The sequence below is a fragment of the Trichomycterus rosablanca genome, chromosome 8 (genome assembly GCF_030014385.1).
Source record: "Trichomycterus rosablanca isolate fTriRos1 chromosome 8, fTriRos1.hap1, whole genome shotgun sequence".
NCBI lineage: Eukaryota > Metazoa > Chordata > Actinopteri > Siluriformes > Trichomycteridae > Trichomycterus > Trichomycterus rosablanca.
Genome location: NC_085995.1, coordinates 41,358,969 through 41,381,856, shown reverse-complemented (window position 1 = coordinate 41,381,856; position 22,888 = coordinate 41,358,969). Strand labels below are relative to the sequence as shown.

At 46.4% G+C, this 22,888-nt stretch overlaps 1 protein-coding gene across 1 annotated transcript; it reads left to right on the top strand.

Moving 5' to 3' along the window:
- Nucleotides 1–10,480: 10,480 nt before the first annotated feature.
- Nucleotides 10,481–21,944, top strand: aldob (aldolase b, fructose-bisphosphate). The gene is made up of 9 exons (XM_063000909.1): nt 10,481–10,581; nt 13,223–13,335; nt 13,456–13,667; nt 15,190–15,244; nt 15,331–15,491; nt 17,568–17,651; nt 17,726–17,900; nt 20,657–20,856; nt 21,610–21,944. The coding sequence occupies exons 2-9, from the start codon at nt 13,224–13,226 to the stop codon at nt 21,703–21,705; spliced, it is 1,095 nt and encodes a 364-aa protein (XP_062856979.1). The 5' UTR covers nt 10,481–10,581; nt 13,223; the 3' UTR covers nt 21,706–21,944.
- The last annotated feature ends 944 nt before the right edge of the window (nt 21,945–22,888 follow it).

Below are 22,888 nucleotides of genomic sequence, written 5' to 3'. Positions count from 1 at the left end.
CACTTATACAGAACAGTTCCACACCCTGCCACACCCACACAGAACAGTGCCACACCCTGCCGTACCCACTTGGAGCAGTACAGTGCCCTTGGTTTTAATGATGTATGTATTGGTACCTCCATTGGCATGTTCATCAGCAGCACGGCTGCCACCGGCCCCTGTGCCTGGCAGTACCCCTCATCCGGCCTGAACTGGGTGTAGACCTTCAGGACGTTCAGTAAACCCTGCTGACTGCTCACACAACACCAGGAAACAGAGAAGAGAGTTTGTTAGGTTCTCCATAACGAGCCCCGAGAGAGAAGGACGGGTGCGGAACATGGAGCGCTGACGTTACCCGTGACCGTCTTTGGACTGGAACATCTCGTGGAAGGGGAACTGTCGGTCCGTGTCTCGCTTTATCACATCGATCCAGCTCTGCCGACCCGGCGCCGACTCCAAACCCTGCCAGAGAGGAAACCAGAGACATCAGACAGTGTCGGGACATTACAAATAGTAATCAGAAGGTCGCTGGTTCAAGCCCCACCACTGCCAGGCTGCCACTGTTGGGCCCTTGAGCAAGGCCCTTAACCCTCAATTGCTTAGATAATATACAGTCACAGTATTGCAAGTCACTTTGGATAAAGCGTCTGATAAATGCTGATAATATAAATGTAAATCCAGTTCCAAAAAAGTTGGGACGGTGGGATGAATGTGAATAACGACAGACAGCAACGATTTCAGATCAAAATTAATTCAAAATTAGTTTTAAATAATCAGCTGCATGTTTTTGTATAAATACACAAATTATAGATTTGATGGCTGCAACACGTTTCAAAAAAGTTGGGACGGGGGCGTGTTTACCCCTGTGTTATGTATTAATCAGGGAACCGAGGATGCTGATTATTTTGCATTCTGGCTTCAGGATCTTTGTGCTCCAGTGTGGTCGTTCATAATGCGTCACATGATTTCAGTACAAGACTCTGGACTCTGTACACTCTCTAACAGATGCTGCAGAAGGTGGATTGGCACTGTCTTGCTGAAACAAGCACAGACGTCCCTGAAGACGATATCATCTAGATGGAAGCACCGATTGAATGATGCTCCAAAATGTGCCTTCACAGATGTAAGTTACCCCCCCCCCCCCCCCCCCCCATACCCATAACATTAAGGAAGGTCCGTTTCCCCACAGGCCTGACTCACAGTCAGTGTTCCAATTCTGTTTTTCCGTAGAGTTGAGTTCAGGACTACTACAGTTCCTCCACACCAAACTCCTCAAACAGTGTCTTCAGGGACCTGGTTACAATCACAGGAGCCTAGTTAGTGCTACAGCGTGCCACACCCACACCAAGTAGGACCACACCTAAACGCCACACCCTATCGCACCCACACGGAACTGTCGCATCTTACCGCGGCTGCATAGAACAGTGCTACACCTTCCCACATCCACAAGGAACAGTGCCACACCCTTTCACACCCACATGGAATAGTGCTACACCCTGCTGTACAACATTAGGGAAGGTCCGTTTCCTCATTAGTCTGGGCCCTTAACCCTCAATTGCTCAGACAGTATACTGTCACAGTACTGTAAGTCGCTTTGGATAAAATAGTCTGCTAAATACCAAAAATATAAATGTTTGTGGTTCCTTCTTTTCTTTGTAGCGTTACCATCATCCACCCTTCTGGGAAGCCTTTCTACCTTAAGACTTTGGAGTGTGTCTGTGGGGATTTCTGTAGGGTTTCAGTGAGGTCAGGCACTGATGTTGGAGGAGAAGAGGACGTTCAGCTCACAATCCAGTAGTGTTGAGTTGGGTTGTGTGTTTAACAGGAGCAAGTGGAGCTGCTTTGCTTTGTACTCAGGGTTATAATAATGCTTAAAGAGGAAGAGGGACTTCCCCAAACTGTTTCCACAATGTTAAAAGCATATCATTTCATTTATATCACTGAAAGAACGTCCGTGTAGACGTGGAGCTCTTACCTGATACAGCCCTCGGTTCTTCTCCTTCCTCTGAGCAGCTCCACACAGGAGCGGCCAGCACTTGGACCTGACCGAGGCCGGAATGCCCTTCTGACACTGAGTCTTCACCTACGAGCAATAAGTGGCAGATTGAGTGGTTTGGTAGGTTCTCCTCCCCTGTTTCTCAGAGGTTCTTGTGATGTAAACAGATCTCTCACCTTACTGTTCTTCTTCTCCACCGCCTGGTCCCAGTGATTCATCAGGCTGAGCCACTTCATCTCACGGTGTCTCACCAGCTCGGGGCAGGGCTCGTCACTGCTGCTGAGGAGAGCACAGTCAGTCATTCATTCATTCATTCACTCATACACTCATTCATCTGCTTTATCCTGGTCAGGCTCGTCACTGCTGCTGAGGAGAGCACAGTCATTCATTCATTCATTCATTCATTCATTCATTCACTCACTCACTCACTCACTTAGTGTCATATCCAGCATTTCTCTGCTCCCAGCTCCCTTGAGATCATTGACAAGCTCCTCCCGTGTAATTCTGGACTGACCTCACCTTTCTCAGAATCATTCTTACCCCACCAGGTGAGATCTTGCATGGAGCTCCAGAGTGAGGGTGATTGACTGTGATCTTGTATTTCTTCCATTTTCGAATGATGGCACCAACAGTGGTCTCTTTCTCACCAAGCTTCTTGCTGATGGTCTTGTAGCCCATTCCAGCCTTGTGCAGGTCTACAATCTTGTCCCTGACGTCCTTTGATAGCTCTTTGGTCTTGCCCATGGTGGTGGAGAGATTTGAATGGAAGAAACTGATTCTGTGACAGGAGTCTTTTATACAGGGACAGGACTAATTTGTGCGCCTCATGGGCACATAACCGGTCTGTGGGGGTCAGAATTCTTGCTGGTTGGTAGGGGATCAAATACTTATTTCCCTTAATTAAATACAAATTAATTTATAACTTTTATTTCATGTTTTTTTTCTGGATATTCTGTCTCTCTCTGTTAAAATTAACCTTCCATAAAAATTATAGACTGTTCAAGTCTTTGTAAGGGGGTAAACTTACAAAATCAGCAGGGGATCAAATACTTATTTTTCCCACTGTATATACAGTGTATCACAAAAGTGAGTACATTCCTCACATTTCTGCAAATATTTCATTATATCTTTTCATGGGTCAACACTATAGACATGAAACTTGGATATAACTTAGAGTAGTCAGTGTACAACTTGTATAGTAGTGTAGATTTACTGTCTTCTGAAAATAACTCAACACACAGCCATTAATGTCTAAATGGCTGCAACATAAGTGAGTACACCCCACAGTGAACATGTCCAAATTGTGCCCAAAGTGTCAATATTTTGTGTGACCACCATTATTATCCAGCACTGCCTTAACCCTCCTGGGCATGGAATTCACCAGAGCTGCACAGGTTGCTACTGGAATCCTCTTCCACTCCTCCATGATGACATCACGGAGCTGGTGGATGTTAGACACCTTGAACTCCTCCACCTTCCACTTGAGGATGCGCCACAGGTGCTCAATTGGGTTTAGTCCATCACCTTTACCTTCAGCTTCCTCAGCAAGGCAGTTGTCATCTTGGAGGTTGTGTTTGGGGTCGTTATCCTGTTGGAAAACTGCCATGAGGCCCAGTTTTCGAAGGGAGGGGATCATGCTCTGTTTCAGAATGTCACAGTACATGTTGAAATTCATGTTTCCCTCAATGAACTGCAGCTCCCCAGTGCCAGCAACACTCATGCAGCCCAAGACCATGATGCTACCACCACCATGCTTGACTGTAGGCAAGATACAGTTGTCTTGGTACTTCTCATCAGGGCGCCGCCACACATGCTGGACACCATCTGAGCCTAACAAGTTTATCTTGGTCTCGTCAGACCACAGGGCATTCCAGTAATCCATGTTCTTGGACTGCTTGTCTTCAGCAAACTGTTTGCGGGCTTTCTTGTGCGTCAGCTTCCTTCTGGGATGACGACCATGCAGACCGAGTTGATGCAGTGTGCGGCGTATGGTCTGAGCACTGACAGGCTGACCTCCCACGTCTTCAACCTCTGCAGCAATGCTGGCAGCACTCATGTGTCTATTTTTTAAAGCCAACCTCTGGATATGACGCCGAACACGTAGACTCAACTTCTTTGGTCGACCCTGGCGAAGCCTGTTCCGAGTGGAACCTGTCCTGGAAAACCGCTGTATGACCTTGGCCACCATGCTGTAGCTCAGTTTCAGGGTGTTAGCAATCTTCTTATAGCTTAGGCCATCTTTGTGGAGAGCAACAATTCTATTTCTCACATCCTCAGAGAGTTCTTTGCCATGAGGTGCCATGTTGAATATCCAGTGGCCAGTATGAGAAAATTGTACCCAAAACACCAAATTTAACAGCCCTGCTCCCCATTTACACCTGGGACCTTGACACATGACACCAGGGAGGGACAGCGACACATTTGGGCACAATTTGGACGATTCACTGTGGGGTGTACTCACTTATGTTGCCAGCTATTTAGACATTAATGGCTGTGTGTTGAGTTATTTTCAGAAGACAGTAAATCTACACTGCTATACAAGCTGTACACTGACTACTCTAACTTATATCCAAGTTTCATGTCTATAGTGTTGTCCCATAAAAAGATATAATGAAATATTTGCAGAAATGTGAGGGGTGTACTCACTTTTGTGATACACTGTATATATATATTCATATACTTTTTTTAGTTTAAATCTGTGCTGCTGTACGTTTCATTTCATATATATTCATTTCATGTATATATATATATTCTTATTGGTTTCTTATTAATGCTCTTGAATTTAAACCTCAGCTCTGCTATCGGACAGCCGGGTGTCAACACAGACACACGATCTGCTGTCTGTCTGTAGGGGGAGGGACGACGGCTGAAACAGGGTTCCTCATCTCTGGACAACTACGATTTCTGCTGACCGGTCAGGGCGCCTGCACTGGAAGCAGCTGATCATGGATGACATGGATGAGACCAGATGGAAAAAAGGAGATAAATTCATACTGGCCAGGACTGGATTGGGTAAAAAGAGGGGATTGTTTTGTTTTTTTACCAAGCTACTACACAACCATGTCAGTTTATTTTCCACTCTGCTCATTTTGGAGTGTGTCTGTGGAAATGTTATACTAATTCCATCCAAACATCATTTGTGAAGTATGTTTCACAACATACTTGCGTGCAGGCGGCTGAAGTTCCTCCACATCAAACTACCCAAACCAAACCACGTCTGTATGAACCTCGGTTTGTACACAGGTGCACGATCTGGTCTAAAGAGGAAACGGCCTTCCCTAAACTGATTCCACAATCGTTTTATACGCCTGAACTCAGCGGTCATGTAGTACGGACCACAAAGACACGAAGAGCAGCTTCAGGAGCCGTTCCAGGATTATTCAGAAATGTGTTGGAAGGTGGAGACGCCTGACATGTGAAAATGAGTGTATATGTGATATCATCAACACACACACACACACACACATACACACACAAACAGGAAACCACACTGTGACAGGCCAACATCTCCATGGTAATGTGGCAGGATGTTGAGAGCAGCAGAAAGTGAAGCTTTAGGTGACGGTTGAGAAAAACGACCTTCGGTTCTATGCTCACGTTCGAGCGTCCACACAGTAACATCAACACAGTGACCCGTAACCTCGCTGACCTGGTGCAGGCGGCGTCTCCGTTCCCCAGCAGGAACCCGTAACGGTCCGTTTTAGCCTCGGACGACTCCGAACTGGCGGCGCTTCCTTCTCCATCCTCGTTCTGAGACATCACCTACAAAACGAGAAGCGTTTAAAACTCAGAACCATCAAGGTGACATTGAATCTGTCTCCAGTGGGTCTTAGTTCCAGTCCCAGATCTACTCTTGTACTCATACGTTCAAGTGTCTATGTGACGGCACAGATTCCAGCGGGTCGTACACCGACACGGCAGAGTTGACACACCTCAACCTGTAAACACCAGACCGTATCCTCTCCACCACCCCGTCGCCCCAGCGCCTCCACCAGTTTTGCGCTTATTCCTGCCGATTCTACGCCGCCGTGACTGAAGGAGACGGTTCGAGACGTGTGAGAAGTTTTAACAGAACCTACCGTCAGATCTTCTGTCCAACTGTGAGGTGCAATCGTGCAGCAACAGGAGGGAAGACGACTGAAAACGAAATGACTTCCGCTGTAGGGGAAGAAGTGTGTGTTAGTGTGTGTTTGTGTGTTCGTGCACCAGTGTGTGTGTGTGTGTGTGTGTGCACATCTGTATAAATTCATGTCCTGTCTTCAATCAGGACCAAAAATTACCACAGACGATATTCTGGTCAGAATTTTCAGCAATAAATAATACAAACGATTATCCTGTATGATATTTAGATAAGAAAAGCAGCTCTGGTGTGTGTGTGTGTGATTTTGTAAACAGGCAAAAGAAATGTACTGTATATAAACCACAAACATCCAGGTCAAGGGGCTCTGCTCGTCTTTGCTTTCACACATGCACGTTTACTTTATATATTTAGAAGTCGCTCTAAAACCACAAACCAGTAAAACCAGTAAAACTGAATTTATTTATTCGCTATATGGACAAAAGTATTGGGACGCCACTTCTAATTACTAAAAACTCCAGTGTCCTGCACAGAGCCCTGACCTCAGCTCCACTCAACAGCTCTGCGATGAACTGGAACACCAAGGCCACTGACACGCCCCCATACCATGACACACCCTGGTACTGACACCCCCCATACCATGACAGACCCTGGTACTGACACACCCCCATACCATGACAGACCCTGGTACTGACACCCCCCATACCATGTCACACCTTGGTACTGACACCCCCCCATACCATGATACACCCTGGTACTGACACACCCCCATACCATGACACACCCTGGTACTGACACACCCCCATACCATGACACACCCTGGTACTGACACACCCCCATACCATGACACACCCTGGTACTGACACACCCCCATACCATGACACACCCTGGTACTGACACACCCCCATACCATGACAGACCCTGGTACTGACACCCCCATACCATGACACACCCTGGTACTGACACCCCCCATACCATGACACACCCTGGTACTGACACCCCCCCATACCATGACACACCCTGGTACTGACACCCCCCATACCATGACACACCCTGGTACTGACACCCCCCATACCATGACAGACCCTGGTACTGACACCCCCCATACCATGACACACCCTGGTACTGACACCCCCCCATACCATGACACACCCTGGTACTGACACCCCCCCATACCATGACACACCCTGGTACTGACACCCCCCATACCATGACAAACCCTGGTACTGACGCCCCCCCATACCATGACAGACCCTGGTACTGACACCCCCCATACCATGACAGACCCTGGTACTGACACCCCCATACCATGACACACCCTGGTACTGACACCCCCCATACCATGACAGACCCTGGTACTGACACCCCCATACCATGACACACCCTGGTACTGACACCCCCCCCTACCATGACAGACCCTGGTACTGACACCCCCCATACCATGACACACCCTGGTACTGACACACCCCCATACCATGACACACCCTGGTACTGACACACCCCCATACCATGACACACCCTGGCTTTTGGACGTGTTGCTAAAAACAGTCTGGATCCTTTTCGTCTTTGGCACACGGCGTCCATTTTTTCCAAAAAAGACCAGGAATGCTGATTCATCTGACCACAATAGACGTTTCCACTGTGTGATGGTCCATCCTAGATGCCTTCGAGCCCAGAGAAGTGGATGCTTCTTCTGGACATGGTTAACATTTTTTACATTTTTGCAAAAAAGTTAAGTGAAGTGTTCAGTGTTTTTGGAATGTGTTGCAGGCCTGAAATGCAGGAATGGATGTTTTTCTGATTTGGGGTTGTATAAAAAAGTGATAAGATTATATCTGGCATGTTGACAATTTGGTATTACTGCTGCGATGGTGAACTATATGTAGTGATTTGTGTCTATAGAAGCTATGGAATGATTTAAGCTGTAATGATTTGAGCAGATCTGTGTGTATGTGTTGTATGTATGTTGGTCATTCAGTGGTCATTGGCGAACATTCTTCTTGTCCTCTAATAATGAAATCTTCTGAGCTCTGTTGCTGAGAGTTTTTTACAACCGTTACACCAAGAGTCCAGAGTTCAGGTTGAGAAACGTTCGTTTTTCACTTATCAGGGTAAGAGCATTAACGTCAGCACTCTGCTCCTTACATCACTGTTCAGTGGCTCTTAGTTTGCTTTCCTAACCATTAATCAATCCTATTGACCCCCTTTTCATCTGATGATTTGATCACAGCAGCTACTATGCAATCGTCCTCCACCCACCGCTCCACCCTACTGCACTACACTGGCTGCATTTCAGATCATTACAGTGCACAGTCCTTGTTTCTACACTCACTGTCCATTTTATCAGCTCCACTTACCATATAGAAGCACTTTGTAGTTCTACAATTACTGACTGTAGTCCATCTGTTTCTCTAAATGCTTTGTTACCCCCACAGAGCAGGTATTATTTAGGTGGTGGATCATTCTCAGCACTGCAGTGACACTGACATGGTGGTGGTGTGTTAGTGTGTGTTGTGCTGTTGCTGATGGAGTTTTTAAACACCTCACTGTCACTGCTGGACTGAGAATAGTCCACCAACCAAAATTATCCAGCCAACAGCGCCCCGTGGGCAGCGTCCTGTGACCACTGATGAAGGTCTAGAAGATGACTGACTCAAACAGCAGCAATAGATGAGCGATCGTCTCTGACTTTACATCTACAAGGTGGAGCAACTAGGTAGGAGTGTCTAATAGAGTGGACAGTGAGTGGACACGGTATTTAAAAACTCCAGCAGCGCTGCTGTGTCTGATCCACTCATACCAGCACAACACACACTAACACACCACCACCATGTCAGTGTCACTGCAGTGCTGAGAATCATCCACCACCTAAATAATACCTGCTCTGTGGGGGTCCTGACCATTGAAGAACAGGGTGAAAGGGGGTAACAAAGTATGCAGAGAAACAGATGGACTACAGTCAGTAATTGTAGAACTACAAAGTGCTTCTATATGGTAAGTGGAGCTGATAAAATGGACAGTGAGCGTAAAAACAAGCAGGTGGTTTTAATGTTATGGCTGATCAGTGTACCTATATACAAATATACTACTTTATTATCATCATACCAATACAGGGGTGTGCAGAATACTGAAACACTGTCAGGCTATTTCACCAGTGCATCAATTTAAGAAGGAAAAATAGAAATAAAAGACAATAGCAATGCAAAAACAACAATAGACATTAACAAATGGTATTTAATTAGGTGCTCATTTATGACAGCTCATCCTATCCTACCTCTGTTTGGACACTGAAATAAACAATCTTTTGTGCTTTATGTTAATAATAATTTACATTTTAATGCAGTCTAGTATATCAATGTGACTGTGCATGACATGAATGTACACAAAGCAAAGCAGAAACTGACCAATCCTGAATGGCAGCTCTGTTGTTGATGGTATGAGGACAGAGTTACTTTCAGGATGGGTTAGTTCCTGTTTGTACACTTTTAGTCACCTTTATCACATGGGCTTGAAGGTTGGCATGAAACAAAGAAGCTCCTGTTCCCAAAACTGGCATTCTTCAGTCTGATGGATGTACAATTCAATATTAGATGTGCTAAATGTATTATTTTATGGGCATTGGAAGCTCTGTGGTTAAGATACCAAACTAATGATTGGTTTAGTCCCCACAAGTTGCCACTGTTGGGCCCCTGAGTGAGGCTCTTAACACTCAATTGTTTGCATGGTATTCAGTCACAGTTGTAAATCACTTTGGATAAAAGTGCCTGCTACACTGATCAGCCATAACATTAAAACCACCTCCATGTTTCTACACTCACTGTCCATTTTACCAGCTTCACTTACCATATAGAAGCACTTTGTAGTCCTACAATTACTGACTGTAGTCCATCTGTTTCTCAACATGCTTTGTTAGCTCCTTTCATGCTGTTCTTTAATGGTCAGGACCCCCACAGAGCAGGTATTATTTAGGTGGTGGATGATTCTCAGCACTGCAGTGACACTGACATGGTGGTGGTGTGTTAGTGTGTGTTGTGCTGGTATGAGTGGATCAGACACAGCAGGCATTCAGGACAATCATACAAATGCTTCTGACTAAAGGGCACAAATTCCCACACACAGACACACTTCTAAGTCTTGTGAGAAGCTAAAAGATCACACAGAGGTCGCTTTATTTTAATAGCGTTTGTTTTTAAATGGATTTGGATGTCCGACAAGATCATGGTCAGGTGTCCAAATACTTTTTGTCATATAGTGTAGATTCCACATTGCATAAGGACTGGAGAACATAATAAAACTTAAGTATTTCGGATCCAGAGTTGTGGGTTCGTATCTGGCCTCACACGTACACACACCGCCATTAACCAATAGCGCTACTGCGCGGAGTGACACCCACACGGACCATGCTCCACCTCCGCCTGAATAAATAGTGCGGAATTCGCTGGCTGTTTTGCAGACCGTTTTCGATCGAAGCGCGGGATCAGGTTCCTGTTTCACTTCCAGCACCAGCGGCACTACAAACATCAACCAAGTAAGAAAAGTTTCTTCACACTTTAATCATAAAGCTGATTTAATAATGAGCTGGTGTGTGCGGTGCAAACACCGGAGACTGGAGCTCAGTCTGGTGCAGGTCTGGTGGAAACCAGTTTGAGTGGCACGGATATGAAACTGAACTGGTTTTGCACTGTGTTGTTGTAGTTGTTGTGCATGTTTTAAGCAATACTGAACCTGTTTCCGAGGACTCAAGTGTTTTGGTGCAGCTCTGCAGGGGCTGGAAACTGTACTGGGTTCTCTAACTTCTGCACAGTTTCTAAATACAGGAAAGAACGTTTTCTAAACATTTCCAAACAAATGGTTGATTTTATTCACTTGTTAGGAGTAAAGCACGTTAACTCAGTGATTAGGAACGGGGTTCATACTTTCAGACATGTAATGTGTGTTTGTACAGTAAGTTTAGGGTGAACTACACGTGTCCACATACTTTTGACCATATATTGTACAGGCTATACATTCGAATATGCTTCTTTATTATAGCATTGCATTATCTTTTCCTTCATATCAGAACGTGTAGTGCACCCTAAATTCATGTACACCCTAAACACTCCATCTAATCTCACCATTCATACACATAAGGTACAGTGTGTGTTTCTGATGGTGCCACCCCAGTACAAATGTCTCATTAATGCACACAGCACAGAGCAGTCTGGTATCCAGTAGTATTAATTATTGACTTGTTTTGACTGCATTAATACCTGCAACCTTTGCTCGGTGAAGTTGCTCAACTTTTGGGTTCAGAGTCTCAGCCCAGCACGTCGCCCTGTTTCGAAATCTGCTCTGTTCTTAAGTTACAGGTAGAATCTGATCCCAGGTCAGCCAGTCCACTCCCAAAATTCAACAACGCACTCATTTATCCAGAGGGAGGAGAACACTGGATCCACCCGCCTGTCGACTAAAGTCCGGCTCTGTCCGGCCAAATATTGACTAACTGTGCAAGAGTGCATGAAATGAACCGAAGTGACGGCAAACAAAGACTTAAAGTGCTGCACTAATCACGCTGATGGACTGTGGGGTCAAAAGTACAAGTGGTTTGGTGTGGAGGAACTGGTGTGGCCTAAACGGAGCCCTGACTTCTATCCCACTGACCACCTTTGTGATGAATTGGAACGTTTGTGAAGTCACAATTGCTCTTTTAATTAAATGAACACAAATTCCCATAGACACACAGCAGGAGCCTATGTGTCCATAATAATACCCATTGATCTGGAATGGGAGGTCCAACACTGACTGGTCACATTTGTTATACCGGGTGGAACCCTGAACCGCTTCGCCTCTTTGTACCATGAATTCCACGACGTGTTGGAATTCATCATCTGTACATTCTAACACATGCTGAACATGCTCGATTCGACTCTGATCTGGTGACTAGGGAGGCTGTTGAAGTGCTTATGGGACCATGTTTATGGGACCAGTTTGTAATGACGTGTGAGGTCGCAGAGGTCTCCAACCACCGGGTCGTGGTTTGCCTCTTATTTCGGGTGTTATTGTCTTATTACCACCCCTAGGTGGGAGCAGTGTCTCGTTGCAGCAAAAAAAAGCTAATTTTACATCGTTTGTAAGCAATATTATTAAATCCTCCCGCCCCCGCATGTCTGTGAAATGATATCTTATATGAAGCCGGTCCGTGGTGCAAAAAAGGTAGGGAAACGCTGCTGTATCATATTTGGATTCCATGACTAGGGAGCCTATTGAAGTGCACCGGACCTATTGTGGTGTTTGTGGTACCTTTTGAGTTTGGGGGGTTTGGGGTGTACCATAAAAACTTGAATATTGCCGCAGTCTGTAATGGTCTCGTGTGGGTGAACCTGTGCCCACTGTAGCCCTCAGGTTCTTTCCTGACGAGAGGGGAACCTGGTGGGGTGTAATTTTTCAGGATTTGTGGTCCAACATGTAGACACAGCACTGCCTGGGTGATTTCTCTGTGCCCCTATAAATAGGGGTGGTACACAGAAGAGTGTCACCTCATGCTGTGAGGACCGTCTATTAAACAAAGTATTGGGACAGCCCTTATAATTACAGCTGTAATCAATCAATAATATAAAGGACATAATCTGCTTCTGACTTGCTGCAACAGTTTAGGGAAGGTCCTTTCTTGTTCCAGCATGAGCGAGCTCTATAAATATAAAGACACAAAGATTCCTGGTGATAAGAATGAACCGGAACATAAATGAGTGCCCATCTTTTGACTGAATGGGCACAAATTCCCATACACAGCAGCCTTCTCAAAGAGTTCAAGCTGAAAAGATCACCTAGACCTATCCCAGCTTTTCAGTGGGCGCAAGGCACACAGGGCAGACACACACACACACACACACCTATAGGGCAATTCAGTGTTTCCAATGAACCTGACTGCATGTTTTTGGACCCTTGGGAGGAAACCCACACAGACATGGGGAGAACATGCAAACTCTGCACAGAAAGGACCCCATAATAAGAATTAAATAAACTAATTTTAACAGGCACATAAACAAAAAATGAACTTGTACACAAGTGTCCCCTTGTAGAGGCTTTATGTTACATCTTGTAAACCACAGTAGGACCAGATTGCTGCCAAATAATTCATGGGTTACAAAAATATCTTTAATGAATTTCTTTCTTCCTTTGGTGTTTTTCAGGATGACCCACCAGTACCCATCCCTGTCTCCGGAACAGAAGAAGGAGCTGGCGACCATCGCCCAGCGTATCGTGGCTCCTGGAAAAGGAATCCTGGCAGCAGACGAGTCCACAGGTGAGAACGTCGGTCATCTCCGTTAAACATGAGTCCACAGATCCAGTTAATCATTACGGCTGGACGATAATCAATAACGTTTCACCGCTCTTCTAATCGATCATGTGATGTGTAACGCAGGCACCATGGGAAAGCGCCTGCAGAAGATCAGCGTGGAGAACACCGAGGAGAACCGCCGCGCCTTCCGTGACCTCCTGTTCTCCGTCGACCCGGCCATCTGTCAGAGCGTGGGGGGCGTGATCTTCTTCCACGAGACCCTGTACCAGAAGTCTGACGGCGGCGTGCTGTTCCCCCAGCTCGTCAAGGGCAAGGGCATCGTGGTCGGCATCAAGGTGACGGAGAAGTTGGTTCTCACGTTATAGAAACAGAATCTGGAAGCGACTGAGGGTTAGGGGCCTTGCTCAGGGGCCCAGGCCCGAATGGACACGTCCAGTGTTTCTAGGTGGTGCCAGACCCATAACGACCCTTACCTGAATAAATAGTGTAGTAAAAATAATCATTCTTTTATTTTTCATTTTCGTCAACCACTTTATCCTGGTCAGGGTCACGGTGGGTCCGGTTCTACTGGAAACACTGGTGGCATCAGTCCATGATGGGGCACAAAAGGGCCACTGAGATTTGAACCCAGATCCAAGCATCAATGGTCTAATGCCTAAAACTAAATATTGGCAGCGGTAGCTCTCAGGTTAAGGTACTGGACTAGTAATCAGAAGGTTGCCGGTTCAAGCCCAGATGCAGCCAAGTTGCCACTGTTGGGCCCCTGAGCAAGGCCCTTAACCCTCAACTGCTCAAATTAAAATCAGTCATAATTGTAAGTCGCTTTGGATAAAAAGCAACTGAGGGTCAGGGGCCTTGCTTAGGGGCCCAGGGCTGAATGGACACGTACCCAGTGTTTCCAGTGTTACTGGACTAGTAATCAGAAGGTTGCCGGTTCAAGCCCTTAAGATTTTTTTGATCTTCCCACCATCCTGATTCATTTAAACACTAAACTGCAGAACTGCACTATATGGTCAAAAGTATTTGGACACTATTGGGACACTCTGTGTGGTCCTTTCAGCTAGAACAACAGCTGCTCTTCTAAGAAGGCTTCTTACAAAGACTTGAAGTGTTTCTGTGGGAATTTGTGCCCGTTCAGTCAGTACGGCTGGGCGCTGATTGATCAGTCGGAGTTCCGGTTCATCCCAGAGCTGCTGAGTGGGACTGAGGTCAGGGCTCTGTGCAGGACACTGGCGCTTCTCTTCATGTCTTTATAGAGCTGTTGTAAGGTAGTTTTAGTCTAGTGGTTAAGGTATAATCAAAAGGTCACTGGTTCGAGCCCCACCACTGCCAGGTTACCACTGTTGGGCCCTTGAGCGAGGCCCTTAACCCTCAATTGCTCAGACTGTATACTGTCACAGTACTGTAAGTCACTTTGGATAAAAGCATCTGCTAAATGCTGAAAATGTAAATGTAGAACAACAGCCGCTCTACTGAGAAGCTTCTCACAAGACTTGAAAGTATTTCTGTGGGAATTTGTGCCTGTTCAGTCGGTACGTCTGGGCGCTGATTGATCAGTAGACGTTCCGGTTCATCCCAGAGCTGTTGAGTGGGGCTGAGCTCAGGGCTCTGTGCAGGACGCTGGAGCTTTACTTCATGTCTTTATAGAGCTCGCTCATGCTGGAACAGGAGAGGTCCTTCCCTAAACAGTTGCTGGAACGCTGGAAGCATATCATTTCCTTTATATGATTAATTTATTACACCATTGTGGTTAAAACACTTGAATTTGATCCTTAAACGGGGCGTCCCAATTCTTTTCTATATTTCCTGATGCCCCACAGCTCTGTGTCTAACATGCGTGTGGTTTTGTGTCACCAGGTGGACAAGGGCACGGCGGGACTGAACGGGACAGACGGCGAGACCACCACGCAGGGTAAATCCGACGCCATGCCATCCTGATCTTGATTTCGGGTTCTGTATCCGCGCCTCTCACTCGCGCCTCTTATCTGTGTGTACCAGGGCTGGACGGGCTGGGCGAGCGCTGTGCCCAGTACAAGAAGGACGGCTGTGACTTCGCCAAGTGGCGCTGCGTGCTGAAGATCTCCGACGGTTGCCCTTCTGCGCTCGCCATCGCTGAAAATGCCAACGTTCTGGCCAGATATGCGAGCATCTGCCAACAGGTAGGCATCGTCAGACGCCAGACATACTGATAGGTGCCGCACAGGAGCACGAGACCCGATGACCTGGGTTCGATCCTTGGCTTTTTCACGTCTCCCCTTGAAGTCCACAAGGGTTTTATACGGGCACTGAGTTTTGGAATGTGTGCATTTCTTGCCCTGGCACCTAGTCCAAGGTTTTGAGGGTGGCACGGTGGCTCGGTGAGTAGCAGGTCCTGGGTTTGAATACGGAGATATGAATTTGGTCCTCTGTACGACGTGCTGAGGTGGTCTGTCAGAATAAAGTCTAGTGTGGCGCAGCGGTAAAATACACCAACACTCCAAAATACGCCAGCTTCTCTCTATAGACCGTTTCAAATGAATATTCATGAGTCCAGGAAGTGACGTAGCTGTTCCTAAGACTCCTAAGGCTTGGTGGTAAACAGCGCTCAACAATATCGATTGACCACGACTGCTTCAATTCTTTTGCGTTAGTTCGGTCTGATTTATTGACAGTATGTCTAAATTAAAGTTAGGACCATGTTGTTCGGTTGGCGGATGTTCCCTCAGGCCAGGTACAAACTTGCTTTCAGAAATTAAAGTGAACAGATTTCCAAAAGACAACGCACAGCAAAACGCTTAAATTGCTGCTGTAAAGAGAGACGGCTGGATACTCACCATCAACTCTTATAATAAATGTAATGTATAGCGATGTTTTCATAATAAAATATTGTGAACAAATGTACTCACTTGAACGCTGTTCTCATGGTGTCTTGTCCCTGACGTTTAGCTTAAGTGTACGCAGGCACTTAATATTTGTATTAAAAGAACAGAATAAACATAAACCTAACATAAGCCTTAAAAGTTTACATTCCCCTTATAATACTGTGTAAAAGCCATAACTTTATAGGACTATATTTTGGGGAAATGTCACTATATGGAATTATATCAACAGCTCTTAGCTCAATTATTAAATGACACGCAGACCTGTAAAGAAACATTGTTCTACTTTTGTAATACAAAAAGTAAATAAACTATTTATGAATACATTAAGCTTAGTGTGAAATATTTCATGTATTTCCAGTTAGGCTATACAAAAATTGCTTCAGCATTAGCTAACATGTTCTAATTCAGATGAGAAGTAATTCACTGTGGTTTGTCTGTCAGATTAGCTCAGCAGACTTTTCACAGAATGTAAAAGGGGAGATGACACAATAATTATTTTAGTAATTATTTGTATGCGTCCAAACTGCGGTATGCTTTCACTGGTGTAAACACACTCCGTTTCAACAGGGTAGTGATACGCGTCTGGGTATGTTACCTCAGGCAAACGTTTTAAGTCAGAGGAAAAACACTGTCTTCTTAAATTCTCCTCAAAAGGGCCCGGTACAGATACTTGATGATCTATCATTCATTTCTGCTTATATCGCGTTTGTTCCGCGTTCGGGAGACTCGTAAAGTACGAGCTCGTCATGTTGACGGATGGATGGATATTTAAAAATGACGCTACCGGAAAGGCTGAAGGAACAGACATGCGTAGTAGCGTTGTTATTGTTTACCTCATTGAAACGGTCTATAGGTGCGGTCGGGGCACCTGTATGGACAGTGATTGACTTGTCCATGGGGTGGGCACAGAGAAGGGGGATAATGGAGATCGGTTTGTGACTCTCCGTGCGTGATACGGATCTCTGTATGAACCCGGCCGGTGCAGGTGAAAAGAAGCGGTCGGTGCTGCACACGTGTCGGAGGGGGCGTGTGTTAGTAACGACTTTCCTCGGTCAGGAGTGGAGGTCTGCAACAGTAGGGGGAATTGGACACGACTGAATTGGGAGGAAAATGTAAACGGAACAGAAAAACTCTGTGTGCCAGCCTGCTCAGCCAGTTTGGTCCTTCTGCAGCCAGCAGAGGTCGCCAGAGTGCACGGGGGAATTGAGTATGCCCAAATTTGGACAACGTAAAAAAGCGTAGAGTGTAATGATGTTGATATTTGGACCCTGGATCCACCCGGACGTTCCACAGTCCAGTGTTTGTCAGTCCTGGTCCGTTAACGAAGTTGGCACCGCAGTGGGCACCTCATAACGCTTTCCTTCATCTCTGCAGAACGGCCTGGTGCCCATCGTGGAGCCCGAGATCCTCCCAGACGGCGACCACGACCTGAAGCGCTGCCAGTACGTCACGGAGAAGGTACGCTCGCCGCGACACGAAACGAAACGAATCGACCACGCCCCCTCTGACCCCCCTCTCGCTTCGTTCCTCAGGTTCTGGCCGCCGTGTACAAGGCTCTGTCTGACCACCACGTGTACCTGGAGGGCACTCTGCTCAAGCCCAACATGGTCACCGCCGGACACTCCTGCCCCAAGAAGTACACCCCGCAGGAGGTCGCCATGGCAACAGTCACCGCCCTCAGACGCACCGTGCCCGCGGCCGTACCAGGTAAGCAGTAGGAGATTTTTGGCTTTCCATCAGATGACGGGGTGGGTCGTTACCGGGCGTCGCCACAGCGGGTCTGGTCCTCATATCAGATGATCAGATATTTCTATTCGAGTTTGGGACCTGCACTGAGAGCGAGCGCACTGTCGAGTGCATCTTCTAATATCTAGGCTGTCCTTTCTGTGTGGAATTTTGCATGTTCTCCCTGTGTCCACGTGAGTTTCCTCATGTAGATACTGGAGATACGAACAGCGGTAGCTCAGCGGTTTAGATGCTGGACTAGTAATCAGAACGTTGCCGGTTCAAGCCCCAACCGCCACCAAGTTGCTCTTGTCGGGCCCCTGAGCGAGGCCCTTAACCCTCAATTGCTCAGATCGTATCAGTCATATTGAGGAGTGTGCCTCCCAGTGGCTGGGCTGTTTCGGCCGTCCCTCCCCGAACCCCCTACAGACGCCTGACCGGCTGATGGGTAGCACTGTCGCCTCACAGCGAGAAGGTTCTGAGGTCGATGCCCAGGTGTACCGGTCTGGGTCCTTTCTGTGTGGATTTTAGCATGTTCTCACCGTGTCCACATGGGTTTTCTCGTGTAGATACTGGAGATACGAACAGCGGTAGCTCAGCGGCTTAGATGCTGGACTAGTAATCAGAAGGTTGCCGGTTCAACCCCACCGCCACCAAGTCGACCAAATTTGAGTCGCTTTAGATTCTGCAGATGTAAACATACAAAACTCGACATTAAACCTGAACTGATGAATCCTGGGTAACCTGTAACTACCCGACCCGTCATGAATGGAACCACAAATGGGAAAACGTCACCGTCAGATTCTAATAAATAAATAAATAAATAAATTTGAGCTGTAATGCACTAAATGCTGAGACGCGTCAGCAGAAGAAACCACTCCAACAGTCGTCAGTGTAAGATGAATCGGTGTTTGGGAGGGTTGGGACGGGTACGTCAGGAACATCGTCGAGATCCTGAAGAACCGGTTCCTGAACACCGACTCTGTTAGAACAGCTTTGTTGTGATGACTTTAAAGAAAAACGAGCTTCTAACTGCCAAAATGCATTTAATAAATAAATAAATAAACAAATAAATAAATATGAGCCGTAATGCACTTAATAATAATAAACTAAACATTTTGGACTCCGCCCTGTATATCACGTTCATGGCGAATCTTGGAGCCCAACTGGGTTTTGGGGTCCAAGAGTTGCAGATTTCCCCCATCAACTTCTCATTTCAGGTTTTGAATTTAACATTTTCAGCATTTAGCGGACACTTTTATCCAAAGAGACTTACAGCACTGTGACAGTATATCATCTAAGCAATTGTGGGTTAAGGGTCTTGCTCAAGGGCCCAACAGTGGCAACCTGGAAGTGGTGGGGCTTGAACCAGCGACCTTTGTATTACTAGTCCAGTACCTTAACCACTAGGCTACAACTGTCCCCAATTTAAGGTACACTATATGGCCAAAAGTATTTGGACACATGACCATGAGCTTTAAAACAGAGCGTGACTTCTCTTGTGAAGTATGTCTGTGGGAATTTGTGCCCATTCAGTCAACAGATGGCAGCATTTGCAAGAAAGAATGGCTGGGCACTGATTCTACACTCACTGTCCATGTTATCAGCTCCACTTACCATATAGAAGCACTTTGTAGTTCTACAATTACTGACTGTAGTCCATCTGTTTCTCTGCATGCTTTGTTACCCCCTTTCACCCTGTTCTTCAATGGTCAGCACCACCACAGGACCACCACAGAGCAGGTATTATTTAGGTGGTGGATGATTCTCAGCACTGCAGTGACACTGACATGGTGGTGGTGTGTTAGTGTGTGTTGTGCTGGTATGAGTGGATTAGACACAGCAGCGCTGCTGGAGTTTTAAACACCTCACTGTCACTGCTGGACTGAGAATCGTCCACCAACCAAAAACATCCAGCCAACAGCGCCCCGTGGGCAGCGTCCTGTGACCACTGATGAAGGTCTAGAAGATGAGCGACTCAAACAGCAGCAATAGATGAGCGATCGTCTCTGACTTTACATCTACAAGGTGGACCGACTAGGTAGGAGTGTCTAATTGAGTGGACGGTGAGTGGACACAGTGTTTAAAAACTCCAGCAGCGCTGCTGTGTCTGATCCACTCATACCAGCACAACACACACTAACACACCACCACCATGTCAGTGTCACTGCAGTGCTGAGAATCATCCACCACCTAAATAATACCTGCTCTGTGGGGGTCCTGACCATTGAAGAACAGGGTGAAAGCAGGTTAATATGTATGTAGAGAAACAGATGGACTACAGTCAGTAATTGTAGAACTATAAAGTGCTTCTATATGGTAAGTGGAGCTGATAAAATGGACAGTGAGTGTAGAAACAAGGAGGTGGTTTTAATGTTATGGCTGATCGGTGTATGTTCCAGTTCATCCCAGAGCTGTTGAGTGGGGCTTCATGTCTTTAAAGAGCTCGCTCATGCTGGAACAGGAAAGGTCCTTCCCTAAACTGTTGCTGCAAAGCTGGAAGCATGTCATTACCTTTATATGATTGATTTATTACACCTGCTAGTGACTGTAGTTGTTGAAACACATAAATTCAGTAATTAAAAGGGGCGTCCTGATATTTTTGTCCATATAGTGAAACCTAGTACTGCTGTGGTTCGGTGGAGTCCTTAAGCCTGAAGAATTAGCTTTCTAACCCCTTTCAGATGAATTCGCTTCAACAATTAAACTCCCCCAGTGACTTCTGTTTTGTGTTTTAGGGATCTGCTTCCTGTCAGGAGGTCAGAGTGAAGAGGAAGCCTCGCTGAACCTGAACACCATCAACCAGACGCCGCTGCACCGGCCCTGGAAGCTGACCTTCTCTTACGGACGCGCTCTCCAGGCCTCGGCGCTGGCGGCGTGGAAGGGGCGTCCCGAGAACAAGAAGGCCTCGCAGGAGGCGTTCTGCACCCGCGCCAAGGTTAGAGACCGCTCTGTCATCGCCCGTCTCCAGTTTTTATTTATTTTGGTCCAAATTAGAGAAAAAATGCTTCAACGAGCACCGAGACACGCTGTACTATCCATGTTACTCCACCGGCAAGTAGGTGAATCCCCATCCAACCTTCTCTCCATCAGGCCCGACCAGGCTGGTGACACCACAGAAACTCAACCCCAGGTCTCCATAATTAGGGCGCGTTCACATGAGAAGCCGCCGACGTTTCCTATAAAGTGTGGCGGTGCCGCTTTCAGTTCACCTGATTGAACTTGGACCCGGTTTGCTGTTCACTGACCTTCTCAAAGCTCCTCCAATGAGACGAACTGTTTGATATAAGGCGGTAAAAGCGACTCAGGCGTGACTTACTGCAGTAAAACAGTGAGTGAGAAATGTGATCAGTGGAGGAACTTATGAGCAGTAATAATGAAGAGGAGTTTAGTGCTCCTGTCTCCTTCTTTTACTACATTAAACCACGTTAAGCTTTATTCTCAACCAGAAGCGTTTTAGACTCTGGGAGAAGCTGATTCTGATTCTCACCGTTTCTCAGAAGCTGGAGCTGTAACACAAGTTTAAAAGTGAAACAGGGAGGAGAATCCAGATAAACACAGATACATGTGGAGCTGTAACCCTGGATCTGACGCTTATATAGGAGGCATCAGTAACATTTTAGGATCTGTAGGATGCAGATCTTGACCTAATAACCCGACCTCATCCTTCTCCTGTTTCTCCTCCGTACAGATTAACGGCCTGGCATCCAAAGGTGAATACAAGCCCTCGGGCCAGGCGGACCAGTCTGCCACACAGTCCCTCTACACCGCCAGCTACGTCTACTAGACCCGACACCCCGCCGTTGCAGCGGGGACCTGGACCACAAACTGTTCACGTCATTTAACTTCGTTTATGAAGGTGTACGTCCCTGCTGGACGTTCTCCTGGATCAGTGACCAAATCATGGAAAGCTTTCTTCTCATGAAACCAGATTTGTATTCAAACTGTGCCTGAACTTGCTCTACTCAGGGTCATTCATGTCGAAATAAATTTGGACCAAAATAAAGTGGTCATTTTTGTCTTTAATCTTCTCGTCCATTCATTCATTAAAAAAAGCGCTTTATTTTTATTCATGGTCACCAGTCCATCACAGTGCTAACACACACACACACACCCAGGGACACACCCAATTTTGTACCACCAATTATCCTGACTGTGCGAGTTCCAACAGTCCAAAGACGTAGACACGGGGAGAACATGCAAACTCCACACAGAAAGGATTCCTCTGGAATTGAACCCAGGATCTTCTAGCTGTGAGGTGACCGTGCTACCCACACCACCCACCTCTTCTCGTCCAGTCTGGGTGAATCCAGGGGTGTCCAAGGTTGTGAACCCTCAAGTATATTTAGGTCCTTCTCTATCTCCACGCAAACCCTGACCAGATTGTGTTCCAGAGGCTGGTGTGCACTCAAACTCACCCTATTTATATGTGTATAGATGATGTACATTAAGGAACTTTACAACAGAAGATCTGCTGTGGATCAAACCGGTGATGAGGTGAATGTGGCACAGCATAGTGAATCGAACCCTTCTGTGCCAGTCAAAGTTCCCATGCAACTCCTGTCCACCACTGAAAGCACCTACAATGAGGATGCAGCCATCGGACCTGGACATAGGAGCAACGGTTGAAGGTTGACGTGTGGACCACCAACAGAAGCTGAAGGATCTTCTGGTCACATCTTAGTACCAGATTCTACACGACTTCTTTAGATGTTTAGCAGGTCAGAGCTGTTTTGACAGTATATTAGGTGGGTCTTACTCCTCCACCCTCACCGCTTGTAACCACAATATACACGTGTGGAAACGTCCTCATATTTTACAACCCCAAATCAGAAAAAGTTGGGACAGGAGGGACAATGCAAATAAAATAAAACACAAGAGTTTCTTACATTGACTTTTATTTGATGTCAGACAGGATGAAGCTGAGATATTTCATCTTTTATCTGCTCAACTTCATTTCATTTATTAAT

Coding starts and splice junctions, on each gene's coding strand:
- aldob (XM_063000909.1), top strand. CDS start 13,224: ATGACCCACCAGTACCCATCCCTGTCTCCGGAACAGAAGAAGGAGCTG. Junction 17,652..17,725: donor GCCAGTACGTCACGGAGAAG/GTACGCTCGCCG, acceptor TTCGTTCCTCAG/GTTCTGGCCGCCGTGTACAA. Junction 20,857..21,609: donor CGTTCTGCACCCGCGCCAAG/GTTAGAGACCGC, acceptor TCCTCCGTACAG/ATTAACGGCCTGGCATCCAA.